The sequence below is a fragment of the Entelurus aequoreus genome, linkage group LG12 (genome assembly GCF_033978785.1).
Source record: "Entelurus aequoreus isolate RoL-2023_Sb linkage group LG12, RoL_Eaeq_v1.1, whole genome shotgun sequence".
In the NCBI taxonomy this organism is placed as follows: Eukaryota; Metazoa; Chordata; class Actinopteri; order Syngnathiformes; family Syngnathidae; genus Entelurus; species Entelurus aequoreus.
In genome coordinates this window covers 22180469-22196498 of record NC_084742.1, presented here as the reverse complement: position 1 = coordinate 22196498, position 16030 = coordinate 22180469, and the positions used below count along the sequence as shown (strand labels likewise).

Genomic DNA, 16030 nt, shown 5'->3' with positions numbered 1-16030 from the left:
TCATTGTTCATTAAACAAATTGCAAAAGATTCACCAACACAGATGTCCAGAATACTGTGGAATTTTGCGATGAAAACAAAGCTTTTTTGTATTGGATTCAATGGTGTACCAATACTTCCGGTTCAATGATTGACGTCACGCGCGTACGTCATCAAACAGACGCTTTCAACCGGAAGTTTAGCGGGAATTTTAAAATTGCACTTTATAAGTTAACCCGGCCGTATTGGCATGTGTTGCAATGTTAAGATTTCATCATTGATATATAAACTATCAGACTGCGTGGTCGGTAGTAGTGGGTTTCAGTAGGCCTTTCAGTGTTTCCCATAAACTGCCAAGATACCTGTGGCGGTGGGGGCGTGGCTATGGGCGTGGTCACCATGACATCATTGATTAATTTGCATAATTTACTACAATGATATAATTTTCTCTAAAAAGGCTCAAAAAATGTATACTTACTAATTAATAATAACAGTTTTGTTTTAAATGTCCATCCATCCATTTTACATTATGAATACAGAAAAGATTACTACAGTATCAAATTAGTATTAGTATCTGAAGCACCGTCTCCACGTGTGTTTATTGACAACAGGGTTATAACCTGGACACGTTAGCTCGTCGGTATGGTAACAGGTGACTTTTAGTGCGTGCGTCTGCCCCGGCCCCCGAGTCAAACAGCGGTTAATGAAGCAGCTTCAGGCTGCTCACGGTCAGTGAAACGCTCGGTGAAATCGCGGATTAACGTTAAATATATGACGAGCCGCGAGCGATGCAGCTATAACCTATCTCACCTGGTAGAGCACCCGCTGCGGCGATCCAGTTCGATCCTGTAGTAGAATTTCTGACCTTTGACCTATATTTCATGTCTGTCAAGAATGTATGCTCATTTGATTTATCTTCTATTCTGTGTCCCCGGGTGTGGGACAAAAGTGAATATTAAGTCGTGCCAACCTGTCTACAGAATGTTTTGGTTGTTTGGGTAAATAAATGTGTTGTACTAAACTACTTTTGTTGCCTGCTTAAGCTTCGGACAATCCACTACACAAATTGGCGTCACGAACAGGATGGTCCAGAACTCTGCAAGTCAACATCCGCTCCCGGCTTCTCTCTCGGGCAGACAACGGTTGCACGCGCACATCTAATAAAAGGTAAGCTATTTTGCTTACTGTGTAAAAGTTATCTCTCTGAAGAGAAACGGGATCGGTAAGACGAAAACTGAATTTTTTTTCATAAAAGATAGGCCTAGCAGGTTCTCCAAAAACAACCTAGACTGGGGCATGTGTTGGTTGGATTGAGTTGTTTTGTATGTGATTATTTGCCTGTGTTTGTTTGAAAACTTGTGATTTATTGTCTTTATAATAAGGGGATTGTTATTAGAGTTTTGGTGGTTTGGAGTGTAGAAGCACAAACGATGCGAGACGAAAACTTTTTTTTTTAACTTCTTCCTCCTCTGTCGTTGTCGGCAGAGGAGTCTTCTTCTGCAAGTGCACCAGGTTAGTAAAAGTTGAATACAGCTAAATTTAAGGCAGGTTTAACAAACTGGTGTGACATTTGGCCCACATAAAATTGATACGTTTGTGAAGGTCCTACCTATCTGTCTATGTGGAAGCTGCAGCCGGGTAAAAAGCCTGATATAAGGTGATCGTTCAGTGACTCCGGTAAAGGAGATCAACTGAGCCAAGTTGTCACGAATTTGGAAACTGCTGCAGTATAGATGGATAGAGTTAAGGGCTCCACATGGTAGAGCCTGGGTGAAACTTGGTGAAACTATATGGACTGACCAGACACGATGTACTATAGGATTGTTGGGTGATTCCTAGTGATTCTACAGCGCCTTAGGCCGGTTATCCGTGTTGGTCAGGAAGGAAAAGCAGGGTCTGCTTCTGTTGAGAGGGACCTGTTTTTGTGATATGAGACGGCCGATTCCACAAAAGCACGCGTGCAAAGTTGTTTATATTGGTATATTGGTCCGGATCAGGGTTTTTGGGGTTAATGGTTATAAATGTGTGTATATATATATAATGAATGTTGAGAAGTATGTGCGTAATTTAATAACTTTTGTGTAGCACCCGGTTTCTTATCTGTTTTAATTCCCCTCTTCTGAAAGGCAAACATTATACCTCTCGGTATTCCCCCTCCCTCACGCAACCTCCCTTCACGCTTTTTCTCACAGCCCCGCTATCTGCAAAAGCTGTGAAATTGTCCAAAATGTGTGTGCTTGTGAGAAAGTAGACAAAGTTTATGTACAGAAAACATATGAGTGAATGATCTATCCATTTAATTATCTTATTCCGCTCTCGGAGGTTGGATCGCGGGGGCAGCAGCCTAAGCAGGGAAGTCCAGAATTCCCCCCCTTGGCTATTTGTCCATCTAAGAGTGAATGATAAATGTTGTTTCTTATTACTAAGGTTCTGATATGATACAGCTGTGCTTCTGGATGAGAAAAATAGTTGACTGTTGCATTTATTTTTAACTGTGCTGGTGATTGTAACTGTGTGACACTATAGTTTGCAAGAAGGCTCTCGCTCTTTGGTGAAATATGTGTGTGCGTGTGACTCAGTAAGAAAATAAAAAAGGAGGCCCTGCTGGGAGACATTGTAAGATAAGGGATGTGTGCGTGTGACGTGGCTGTGTGAGTGACACTGTTAGCATAGCATTGAGCTAGGTAAGCATTGGTTTAGTTTAGCATTGAGCTAGGTTAAAAAATAAAAAAATGAAAAATATACGTATATATAAATAGAGTGGACAGCTGGTCCCAATCTGAAGAAAGTGCTGACGGTTGGTTTTGGTAATAGGAAAAATAAAATACACAGTATACGAATAAATAAACATCTAAATATCAATACATACATTTGGACTGGGACATTGAAGCTTTGTTAAATTCATTAGTCATTAATTATGTGTGTAATATACTGTATTGAACAGCCTTGTGGCTTATCTGATCCATCCAGTTCCTGTGTGGAAGTTGAGACAAACACACACGCACGCACATCATAGATTAGAATACATTGTAGCTTTGAATTAATAATGATATAGCAAACACATTAAATAAAGTGAAATAAGTAAATTCAATAAAATTGAATTATATTTAAAGGGAAACTTCGGTTTTTTTCAACCTGGGCCCTGTTTTCATAATTTTTTCTGTATATGTGAGTGCTGGATAAAACATTTTTTGAGGTCGCGCCAGTATTGAGCAGGGCAGGCAGCCTCCAGCCCAGCTAACGCTCGTACACAGGGCAACTGGCTCTCGTCAAAATTCGGCCTATAAACATGCATTTTTTTCACACTGACAGGCTCAGATAGTTACAATGAGTGTCCGACAACATACTAGAAAGGAGAAATTAACGTATGTCTCTACCTTTAGCTGGAGATCGCTGTTTGTTGTGAGCTGTGTCCAAATCTCACCACGCTACAAATCTCGTTCCGAAATCTCGCGATAACTCGCGACAAAACACCGGTGGAAAAACAGTTACCTGACTGAGGTGAAGAGAGACGACCGAAGTGATTTTGTATTGGACTAAGTTACCGAAGACTGTTAGTTTAGTTTTATAGAAAAGGGTTAGGGTTAGGTAACTGTTTTTCCACCGGTGTTTTGTCGCGAGTTATCGCGAGATTTCGGAACGAGATTTGTAGCGTGGTGAGATTTGGACACAGCTCACAACAAACAGCGATCTCCAGCTAAAGGTAGAGACATACGTTAATTTCTCCTTTCTAGTATGTTGTCGGACACTCATTGTAACTATCTGAGCCTGTCAGTGTGAAAAAAATGCATGTTTATAGGCCGAATTTTGACGAGAGCCAGTTGCCCTGTGTACGAGCGTTAGCTGGGCTGGAGGCTGCCTGCCCTGCTCAATACTGGCGCGACCTCAAAAAATGTTTTATCCAGCACTCACATATACAGAAAAAATTATGAAAACAGGGCCCAGGTTGAAAAAAACCGAAGTTTCCCTTTAATAAAGGTAAATGTATTATTTAATTATATTGACATTTTAATTATTTCAAGAATAATCACGATGAAGTAAAATTTAAATTTAAATTCTAAAACATTTTTTACTTTTTCTGTGCAACTAGTATTAATATATATATTGTCAACCTGTGTGAGTCATGGAGTCTAAATCGCGAGGGAGAAGTACAGATAAGAGTCGCCAACACTCAGCGCCATAGTCAAAACAAAACGTAGAGAAGCGTTAAACAAATTCCAATCAGAAGACAGACAAAGAATGAGAACGAAAGCTAACAACAAAACAAAAATTGAAATTAATAACAAAGGAGGGCAAAATTTCAAAGTGATAAATGAAGGTGCATGTAGAATTACATGTAAAGAATAAAACTAAATAGAAATAACTGTCTGCAAGATGAGCATGACGTCATGAATTGTGCTCGGGTTAATAATAGATAGATAGACAGATAACACGTTATTGATTCCTTCAGGAGAGTTCCCTCAGGAAGAAGAAGTAAAAAGTAAACAGTAACTAATAAGGGTATAAATGGAAACAAAATAGAAACATATTACAAGGAGAATAAAAAGAGAACAGTAAAATAAGAATATAACAAGAGAAACTAGGCATTAGCGACCGTGTTATGAAAAAGTATTGTACTGTTATTGTTTTGCATTCCCTGTCATCCTAGCCCCCCCAAAGAGGAGTTGTACAGTCTAATGATGTGTGGGACAAAGGATTTTTTATAGGCTAAACCAGTAGTTCTCAAAGGAGGGTATGGTGTTTCCGCCCGGACAAAAAGGGGGGTACCTGAGATTTTAAATATTTTAAAATAGCGACAATTCAAAATCCTTTATAAATATAATTATGGAATAATACTTCAACAAAATAAATATTTAGAATTAAGTTCACGAGTCCAGATGAATCACTATTACAATATCCAAAGAAGGTTGATGATAGATTATATGTATAGAAATCTTTATTATAATTTAATCACTTGTTTAATTTTTAAAACGTTTTAGTTATTCTTATATCTTTTTTTGTTGTCCAAATAGTTCAAGTAAGACCACAACAAATGAGCAATATGTTGCACTGGTATACAATTTAATAAATCAGAAATTGATGACATTAAGCTGTATTTTATTTATTTATTTTCCTGGGAAAAAAGGTTGAAAACCACTGCTCTAAATCATATTAAAGCCACAATTATAAAATGCAGGTTATGAAGGAGGAAAAATTGTTAAGAGATAAATAATGATACAGGTTTAGATTGCTGCTGACCCTGTTGTATTTTATAAGACTGATTATTTTGGATTATTGTGTTTGCATTGTGAGAGAAGGAGAGAGAGAGAGAGAGAGAGAAAGAGAGAGCAGATGAAGGAAGATTGTGGGTGAAGAGGATGGTTTGAGAAAATATGGGAAAAGGATGTTTATAACCTTACGTTATGTGAATGGTTCTAGGAGAACAGAAAATAGAAAAATTGTGTGAAGTGTAAGGAAGAGATGGATACAGGATGTTGTTTGTAAAGGAAAACGAAAGTGAAGAAAAGATGAGAAAGTGACAAATGAAGGTATTCGTAAATGGTATGCTGTTGATTGTGGTTAGCTGCAAGTGTGTTTGTTTGTTTAGTTGTTTGAGTGAAATGGGAATAAATCAATAGGAATAATTAGATGCAACATGGAATAAAACTATGAGTGCAATAGATAATGAATGAATAGATGAAATAGGTTTATTTTGGTCATATAATCAACCATCAACCTTTTTTTTTTGTGAGCAGTTTAACAGTACAGATTAGACAAATTAACATTCATACACATTTACACACAGAAAGAAAAGAAACGAAAAAGGATGACCGAAAAAGGAATAGGCGGAAGCCAAAGCTTATATTGGCCTATCCTATACATTCACTGAACATTAGATTACCTGGAACATCAACGTTAACCTCATCACAGGGCCAACACAGATAGATAGACAGACAACATTCACACACTAGGGCAAATTTAGTCTTATCAATTTCCCCATATTGAGAGCTATTACTTAAAATAACTACTTAACCACTATTGTGAAACATCTTTCTAATTTATGGGAGTATTGGGATAGGATTGAGGAAGATGTCTGCTGTGGTGGAGGTGAGTTTGGAAATTAATTTAATAAGGGTAAGTTTAAGTCGGGTAACATTAAAAGTGTAGTCTGACATTTTTAGTTTGGAGTAATTTATTTTATTTAGACATTGCAGTACACCATACTTCTGGATGGTGAGCTAAAAGAAGATAATGGCATAACAGAATAAATGAAGGAGGCAAACCAAATCTCAACAGCTTTCAGTTAGCTATAGATTTTGAGAGTAAAATGCGAATAACTATAACTTTACAACCGTTTGCTGTGAATAGTGTTGAATAATAATTACAAATAACAGCCTACATTAATAATTAGAATAAAAGCTGATATGTAAAGTGTTAAAAAGAGGAGAAGTGTGATTCGGCCTGGCGCTTAGAGCATGGCATTGTGTGTTTGTTGTGACTAGGTTGGATAACCAGTCGGAGACAGGCAAGGCAAGGCGGGGCAGACTCAAAGTGCTTCACAGACAACAAAGTGAAATGAAAGAAAATAAAAGCAAAATTAAAATGCAGACAATAAAAATAAACAGTGCGGACGTTAAAAGTTAAAAGATGAAAAGATTTAGCTGAAAGATAAGGAGAAACGTGAATAAAAACATTCTTTTGTTTTGGAGAATATCACGCACAGCGGGAGGTCAGAGTGCAAGCATGACAGCTTGCTCGAACCTACTGGGGTTGGAGTTGGGGGTTAAATCACCAAAATGATTCCCGGGCGCGGCGCCGCTGCTGCCCACTGCTCCCCACTGCTCCCCAAGGGGATGGGACAAATGCAGAGGACAAATTTCACCACATCTAGTGTGTGTGTGACAATCATTGGTACTTTAATCTTTAATCTGATAGACAAATGATCGTTTAAATTAAATTCATAGATAATCTTTAAGTGAATTAAAAGGGTACTTAAAGGCCTACTGAAATGATTTTTTTTATTTAAACGGGAATAGCAGATCCATTCTATGTGTCATACTTGATCATTTCGCGATATTGCCATATTTTTGCTGAAAGGATTTAGTAGAGAAAATCGACGATAAAGTTCGCAACTTTTGCTCGCTGATAAAAAAAAAGCCTTGCCTGTACCGAAAGTAGCGTGACGTCACAGGAGCTAGGATTCCTCACAATTCCCCGTTGTTTACAATGGAGCGAGAGAGATTCGGACCGAGAAAGTGATGATTACCCCATTAATTTGAGCGAGGATGAAAGATTCGTAGATGAGGAACGTAACAGTGAATGACTTGAGAGGCAGCGATGGACGTATCTTTTTTCGCTCTGACCGTAACTTAGGTACAAGCTGGCTCATTGGATTCCACACTCTCCTTTTTCTATTGTAGATCACAGATTTGTATTTTGAACCACCTCGGATACTATATCCTCTTGAAAATGAGAGTCGAGAACGCGAAATGGACATTCAGTGCCTTTTATCTCCACGACAATACATCGGCGAAATGCTTTAGCTACGAGCTAACGTGATAGCATCTTGCTCTAACTGCATATAGAAACAAAAGAAATAAACCCCTGACTGGAAGGATAGATAGAAAATCAACAATACTATTAAACCGTGGACATGTAAATACACGGTTAATGCTTTCCAGGCTGGCGAAGGTTAACAATGCTGTGCTAACGACGCCATTGAAGCTAACTTAGCAACCGGACCGCACAGAGCTATGCTAAAAACATTAGCTCTCCACCTACGCCAGCCAGCCCTCATTTGCTCATCAACACCCGTGCTCACCTGCGTTCCAGCGATCGGCAGAAGGACGAAGGACTTCACCCGATGCGTTTGGCGGCCCGGAGACGTAGGAAGTCAAGGTGAGGTCGGCGGCTAGCGCTCCAACAAAGTCCTCCTGGTTGTGTTGCTGTAGTCCGCTGCTAATACACCGATCCCACCTACAACTGTCTTCTTTGCAGCCTTCATTGTTCATTAAAAAAATTGCAAAAGATGTCCAGAATACTGTGGAATTATGAAATGAAAACAAAGCTTTTTGTATAGGATTCTACGGGGTACCATAACTTCCGTTACTCGGACTTCGTCACGCGCATACGTCATCATACCGCGATGTTTCAGCCGGATATTTCCCGGGAAGTTTTAAATGTCACTTTATAAGTTAACCCGGCCGTATTGGCATGTGTTGCAATGTTAAGATTTCATCATTGATATATACACTATCAGACTGCGTGGTCGGTAGTAGTGGCTTTCAGTAGGCCTTTAAATACACATGAAGTAGTACGTATAATCTTTGAATTAGGGTTATTGATTAACATTTAATGGGATAGTTAAGACTGTGATTTTAAAACGTGATATGCAAAATTGAACTAACCGAGAGGATATGAAAACGATGGGTGTACATGTTTTGAGTTCCAAATTCTGGAGGGAAAAAACCTCAACAAAACGTAAAACCAGACAGACGGACTTGGGTGGTAGTCGCGGTTGTCCTAGGTCAAGCTAGGGTGGAAACTGTTATGCAGCCGGGGGACTGCCAACTTCTCTGAACAAGACAAGCTCCAAAGTTGTAGCCAGAACATGCTCACAAAAAATACAGGTGTGACAGAGGACGCCCACAGCAGGACGAACAGCAGGATACAAACAGACCCCTGCTGGACATAAGTGTCAACGGACAATGTTCAACACAATCTTTGAAGCATTCCTTTGTGGTCAACCTGCACACACCTTGTAATGACCTGCTTACGAACTGTGCCCTGACAATTCAATACCGCACAGAAGGAACTTCCTGATGTTGCCTGACAGCACGACATCAGCTGACAATACTGGGGACGCCTCCCAGGAAGGAATGGAGGACGGGGACTGCTCCAACTGTCCTAGCACTGGCTGACTGAGGTGCGTCCGTGTGCCCTGCCACCCAAACCGCCAAAGTGTATGATCACCAATTAGACGACTCATAATAGGAGCCTTTTGACTCTTATATATGGTGGGACTCAAGGTATGGCCGCTCATGTGAACTATCCTTACAACAATTAGCATGGTATAAGATGGACAATTGCTGTCCCACATTGTTCCCTTGTCCTCTGTCCTGCCTACGAAACTAAAGATTTAGGTCGAATGATTAAAACAGGGCGTAGCTGCCGCTGATTGGACCGATACGCAAATACCACATTTCAATTATTTCGGTTGTCTGTTAAAAACATAGCTATGGGCTGCAATTTGGACACTCCTGCTGTAGGCTACAAGGAGCTAGCAGCTACACAACAGCTGAGCTAAAATAACAAATTTAAGCATATCAAATAATTGTAGTTGTTTATTACATACACAAAGTCGCAGAGAGACAGAAGTCTGTAGAAAGTATTCAGTAACAAACGTGTCCGCATCATTAAACTTTCTACAACAAGAAACATACTGAACAAATCCAGCAGTTACTGTCAAACTCTAATCTGGGTTACCTTGTCTATCGGAGACAGGGACGGCGTGGCGAAGTTGGTTCAATTCCCACCTTCTACCTTCCTAGTCACATCCGTTGTGTCCTTGGGCAAGACACTTCACCCTTTGCCTCTGATGGCTGCTGGTTAGCGCCTTGCATGGCAGCTCCCGCCATCAGTGTGTGATTGTGTGTGTGAATGGGTAAATGTGGAAATACTGTCAAAGCGCTTTGAGTACCTTGAAGGTAGAAAAGCGCTATACAAGTATAAAACCCATTTATCATTTATTTATTTTAAACCCACAACACCTTTTGTTCTAATTAACGTCCCGGGGTACAACATTACAGAAAAAACAGATCGAGTGACAAAGGGGGGAGGAATTATGATTTATGAAAGGGAAAACATTAAAAGTAGATCATTTTGAGTATGTTGAAATTAAAATTACATTTTCCTCAGAAATGTATTTCAAGGTAATTGTAGTATACCGACCGACCACAGCTAAAGACATTTTTCTCGATTCATTTTCAGACATCCTCAAACAGCATAGTATGAAAGAAGTAACGTCATGGGGGACGTTAATCTGGACTGGTTAAATAAGACGCGTAGAAAGAAACTTAAAGATATTATAAACGGCTTCTACATGACACAAAGGATAAGCAGCCCTACTAGAATTCCATTTGGATGACAAAAATCAAAGAGAACATACCTGTAAATACACTAATACAAAACCAGAAAGAAGAGTGCTAAAATGAAAAATACCTTGGATTAATAAAACAATTTGGATTCTAATGAGAAATGGGGACTCAGCTCTCATATGAGCAATTATAACAGGTCTAAATACAGATCGTATGATTATAAAAATTTTGAGGAACAAAGTTACAATGCCTATGCGGAAGTCTAAGGCTGACTTTCACTTAAAATTTATCAAAGCTGCAAAAGGGAACATTAGACAGTTATGGAAAACCATGTACAAACAACACTATAACATTAAATATCAATGGCGCTACTATCGCAGACAGTCTGGACATAAGTAATCATTTTAATGAACATTTCATCCAGTCTGTACAAACCCTGAATAAAAAGTCCCTCAAAATCAGTGCAAAGAAGTGTAATTTATTCAGGATGGACTAAGTTAAGAATTAACAAATGAAACAAAGATAAACAGAATCACGATCTAGAGATATATACGATCTGGACATTTTCTTCCTAAAAATGTACAAGGATAGTCTTATTGCTCCTATAACAACATTTGATCAATAAATCAATAACAGAAAACACTTTCCATACCACGTTGAAAGGTGCCACTATCATTTCAATCCATAAAGCAGGAAATAAACAAGACATCAACAAGTATAGACCAATTAGCCTTCTCCCCGTTATATCCAAAGGAATACAACATTTGAAGTTAAAAAGTGGCAATCAAGGCTGCTCACACGGTCGCTAAGAGGGGCATCATGTTGACAAATCCACTTAATGTGAATTATATTTATCCATGAGAGCAATTTTGTTGTAAATTGTGAGGTATGGCTGTTAAAATCTTGGTTGTTTTTACGAATGATGACAGATGTGAACAAGAGCATGTATTATCTTTGTGTGATGATGTAAATAAGGTGTGGTTGTATTGTATATTAAGAATGTGTCCATGAAGGGGCATTTTATGACTTTCCTAAATTTGATTACATGCTACAGTATGATTATTTTTTTATTAATTATTGATTATTATGAATGTATATATTTATTATGATTAATTAGTGTCATAATTGTATTGCTTGATTTTTGGATCCCTTTAATTTAGGTAGCCAGGGATTGCAGATGGAAAGTAGCTATTTAGATATAATCTGGTACAGAACATATCTGTTTCTGAACTTAATGTTTCTGTGCATTGTCCCATCATATATAGACTAAATTAAATACAACTATTTAGTGAATTATTGTGGCCACAATAATTCACTAGGTGTTGTAAAATATCAAAGTACTATTGCAAAAGCGAACAGTGACCTCAAACATGACCTGTCCTCCGCCTCTGTTCTTGCTGCGCTTGACTATCAGCTGCCTTTCTTTTTCTTGGATGTTTCTGAAACTACTACTACTACTACTACTACTACTACTACTACTACTACTATTACTATTACTACGACTAACACTGTCCCTGTTAGAGGGACAGAGGGGGGAGGTGAGTTTGGATTGGGTCAAGTTTGAGCGTGTTGAGGTTTCATTTAATGGATATGATCAATCCGGTACAAGGATAAAGGTACGTAATGATTTAGATTGACAATTACAGTAGGTGGCAGAAGCAACCACCAACCTCAAAGGAGGATGCCAATTCAGTAATTAAATGTTTTGTGAATGATCTAATATCCCGACATGGTTTCCCCAAAAAGAGTAGGTCAAACAACGGCACCCATCTTAAGGAAGCAGGCTATTATCCTCAGTCCCAGGACCAGCAGATTCCTTGAAAGGCGGAAAGACCATGAGACCAAAATGGTATGTTTGCAAAATGTAGAATTTGTGTGCCAGTTTCTCTGTGCAGATTTGAGGATGAAAGCAGCCACCCCAGATTCCCTTGCACTCGCTGAGAGGGGCACGGTCAAAGCCAATCCAGGACCAACACCCGATACCTGACTGGAAGGAACCGAGAGGAGAGACAACACCTTGCCAGCGATGACGAGAACGACTAAGGTTGCCAGCCAATATGTGTCCGTCGGGACTCCAGTAGCTGTGGAAGGAGGTGTCGGGAGTGCCGAAGCGGCAAGGAGGCCTTGAAGCAAGCTGAGGGCCTGGACCAAAGCCCAAACGCCCCATACTCTGCCCCAGCCTTCTCCAAAGCCCCAACTCTACCTCAATTTTCCCCAAAGCGGCCAGCGCGCACATGCCATTAAACAGTCTGCCCAATGGACTGAACCACACCCCAAGAAGAGACAGAGACAGACTGTTTGAGTAGATCTCTTTCTTCACCAAGGCAGCCAAAAGCCCAACGAGGTGTCGGCAGGCCACCAGCCTGAGGCACCACCGAGCCATCTATACGAGCACTAATCGAACATGGACTCATACGAAATTCAGTTGTGTGTTCAAAATCAATTGGTAATTAACAATATTGGTAACTACATTCATTGCAAATGCGGGGAAAAATATTTTTGCAAATGTCTTAGTCATAAGTCTATATACATTCATCTAATTATGTTCATGATCAAAGTATTTGTTATTCCTTTACTAAATCAAAGGGTAGGCCACTAATTGTGTTCTGTGAGATGGTTTTACTGCAGGCTGGTAACAGCGATCGCTCTGAAGGAGGGTCATAGACGGAATTTTTGCCTCGTATAAAAACATTGAGGTTTTTGCCTCTATCTGTGGTAGAGATTTAAGTTAGTGGTCTACGTCAGAAATTGTTTTGGTCCAGGGTCTTAGGACCCTGGAAGGAGGGTATGTAGTAGAATTTCTGACCTTTGACCTATATTTCATGTCTGTCAAGAATGTATGCTCATTAGATTTCTCTTCTATTCTGTCCCCGGGTGTGGGACAAAAGTGAATATCAAGTCGTGCCAACCTGTCTACAGAATGTTTTGGTTGTTTGGGTATGACTGGGGAGTCCAAGGATGTTACAAAAACAATCATGACGCACGAGATAAAAACAGTGACGCACAAGAGACATATAAAAAATGGCAGAAGACCGGGACTCGAGAGTGATTTTGGCTTGTGTGTGTCTTGTGTGCTCCGGAGTACATTGTGTCTGCTTGCACGGACAACTCAATTCAACCTGCACTTCTGATAATGGGTAAATAAATGTGTTGTACTAAACTACTTTTGTTGCCTGCTTAAGCTTCGGACAACCCACTACAATCCCACCTGACAGTCGCTTTGCTCCGCGTCAATCCCCCCTATCACTCTCTACCTCCTCCCCCGTCTCTCTCCAGCTGTCCTTTCAAAATAGATGCATTCAAATCCCGAAAATAAAAATTAAGAAAATCAGAGTCGTGGCGGACGTAATTCTTTCGTGGCGGGCCGCCACAAATAAATGAATGTGTGGGAAACACTGCCTTTAATCATTAAATAACACTCTAAAACCTTGGAAAAATAACACAAAGGAAGATGAACATTTAAAAAAACAAATCACATTTACATGTCTCCAACCCGTCAGCCATGCTAGTGCTTCATATAGTCTACTGCCAGATGTAGTTAGAACTATACACTACTTTTTAGGATTTTAGCATGCATGTGCAAGTACAAGGCAGTCTGCTACGCAACAAAAGGATATAAGAAAATAAACTTATTGACTATAACTTTGTAGTACACCTGGATAAAAAATGTTGGACTCGCACAAAGCTCTTCAGGTAAACGTCTACCACATATTGAGATATTGGCTGATGTAACTAAAGCAAAATACCTCACTAAAGTGTCAAATTCCAAACGGCTTGTTTGAAACAAGTTTGGAAGAAGGCAAGATTGTCTTTAAAAAAGATCTCAGCCATGCCTCCATGGTTTGAATTTCGGGACTTATTGGGATCCCAAATACACAAAAACAGTTACCAACATGTAAGAAAAGTTGGTTTTGCATGTTAGGACCCCTTTAAATGATTTCAGTTTGTGTATACCTACTTTTTGAGCACATTCAACAACACAGCGATGATAACTGATCATTTTGGTCACAATAACCATGACATGTAATGTTCATATTGTTACATATCTACTCACAATTGCTACACAAATGCATAATATGTTTTCATTGAAATTATGTATTGCCTCTTAGAAGGGAAACTGAATTACCGGTACATACCACAACTTTCATTCTAAATTATATTACATATAAAAGTGCATCCCACCCAGTGATGAGTGCCTTTGTTTACAACTTTCACAAGCAGAAAATGTTAAACTACTTAGTAAGGTATGAATTAGGGGCAATGGCTTATTATTGCAGGACGTGTCATGCAAGATTATGTGCTCTAGTTAGCCTCTGAGAGAACATCCACTGTGATAGGCGGGGTAAAGGAAAAAAAAAAAAGTTTATTGTCACCTGGTAAGCTTCCACTGGAGGAATTTGGAGAAAAAGTATACTTGGTGAGGAGGAAGCAATGGATAAAAAAATACTGCTGGATTCTGAAAGACGTCTGATGCAAGGCATTTTTCCCCACAAAACAGGACAGGACATGTCCATAATAGATCAAGGTGAACAAAATTGAAAATACGTTGAATATGCAACATGCTGCAATAACGCCCAAGAAAGTGAAAAAGAGCTCTCATCTGACATGTGACATTAAGTTTAAGCTTTAAGACATTTGCCAGTATATATATTGTACAAATATACAAATACAAAAAAAATTGATAATTGCACATTCAAAGCAGTTCTATGCTGGAAGAATGGAAGATCAGTTAAGTTTGGCAGGCGAAGTAGTTTTTTGTGACTTTTGTGTGACCTGTTCTGAGATATTTGTTAACCATAGTGCTTTTTTACGGACACATTTAATAAGGTAAACTGAAGTTTTAAAATGTATTTTATATATATTTCCTTTTTGTAAAATGGTATTCTATAAATTGCTTTCTTTTTGTCAAGTATGTATGAATTTATCATTTTTAAATGTGTAAACATTTTAAAGTTATTTCAATTTCCTTTAATATATTTAAAAAATGCATATTTGAAAAACATTTGTAGTAAATTTGTATTTTTATTATTATTTATTTTATCATTTTATTTAAGATAAGCAAATGCAAAGTACATTTCATAAAAAAACCACTAATGATTAAAATTTTGTAAATGGTAAAAAATGTTATTCCTTAGTGTAACAATAGAACAGACTAAGACAGGTGTTCATTTAATAGAAGACGCTGTTTCATTTAGTATTTTTGTGTGAGATTACTTGTGTTACTAGTGTTTTTGTTGTGAACAAACATTTTCTATTTTTTATTTTATTGGAAAAAATTCAAAATTATCCAAATTCAGTGATGTTGAAATGGACTAGAAAAAGGATAACTATTAGTGGAAATGTTAAATAAAAAACTAAAAAAACTCATAAGTAAAAAAACATATAACATGTATAAACAAGAATATGCAAAATGGACATACCTTTTAACGCCATAAGCCATGTTAAGCAGATTGTCCAGCCTAAAGACACCAGACAAAAAATAAGTGCATTTTAATGTCAATACAATGGAATAAAGGTTGTTCAGCAAGCATCAGTCCAGAAAAAGACACAACGTCAATATGTAGGGTAAAAATGATAATCGGATTTTGCTGTGCCATCATCGTTATTATTTTTTATTTTATTTTGGTTGCGTGCCTTATACCTGAAGCGTGCCTGCTGTGCGAGTGGTCCTGGGTACCTTCGATTGGGTGACTGGTACAGCTGGGAGAGCAGCGCCTGGCTAGTCTTCTGGCTGGGGTTGTTGGCGAACTTCACTGTGATAGGCTCAGTGGCGCCAGGCGGCTTCTGGCAGTTAAGGCCCTTGATAGCTTCCTCCGCCTCCACTCGCCGGTCAAAGCGGATAAAACCAACCCCTCTAGAAAGCCCTGAGCAGAAGGGCGTACACAAGGCACAAATGTTCACAAAATTGGTTTCATCAAATAAAGTTCACAAGATACATTTACAACGTATACTGGAATACCAGTGAAAAGTTTGGAC

General features: G+C 38.8%; 1 protein-coding gene across 13 annotated transcripts in view; it reads right to left on the bottom strand.

Annotated features, from left to right (window-relative positions):
* The window catches only part of elavl2 (ELAV like neuron-specific RNA binding protein 2), a 161317-nt gene that overhangs the window by 23652 nt on the left and 121635 nt on the right, over positions 1–16030 (bottom strand). For 12 of the 13 annotated variants that reach the window (XM_062065211.1, XM_062065216.1, XM_062065213.1 and 9 more), the window contains 2 exons: positions 15696–15918; positions 15475–15513 (listed from right to left, as the gene is read on the bottom strand). In XM_062065211.1, the coding sequence (XP_061921195.1) occupies positions 15475–15513; positions 15696–15918 (262 nt within the window). The remainder of the gene's footprint in view (positions 1–15474; positions 15514–15695; positions 15919–16030) is intronic. The other variant, XM_062065209.1, reaches the window with a different exon arrangement.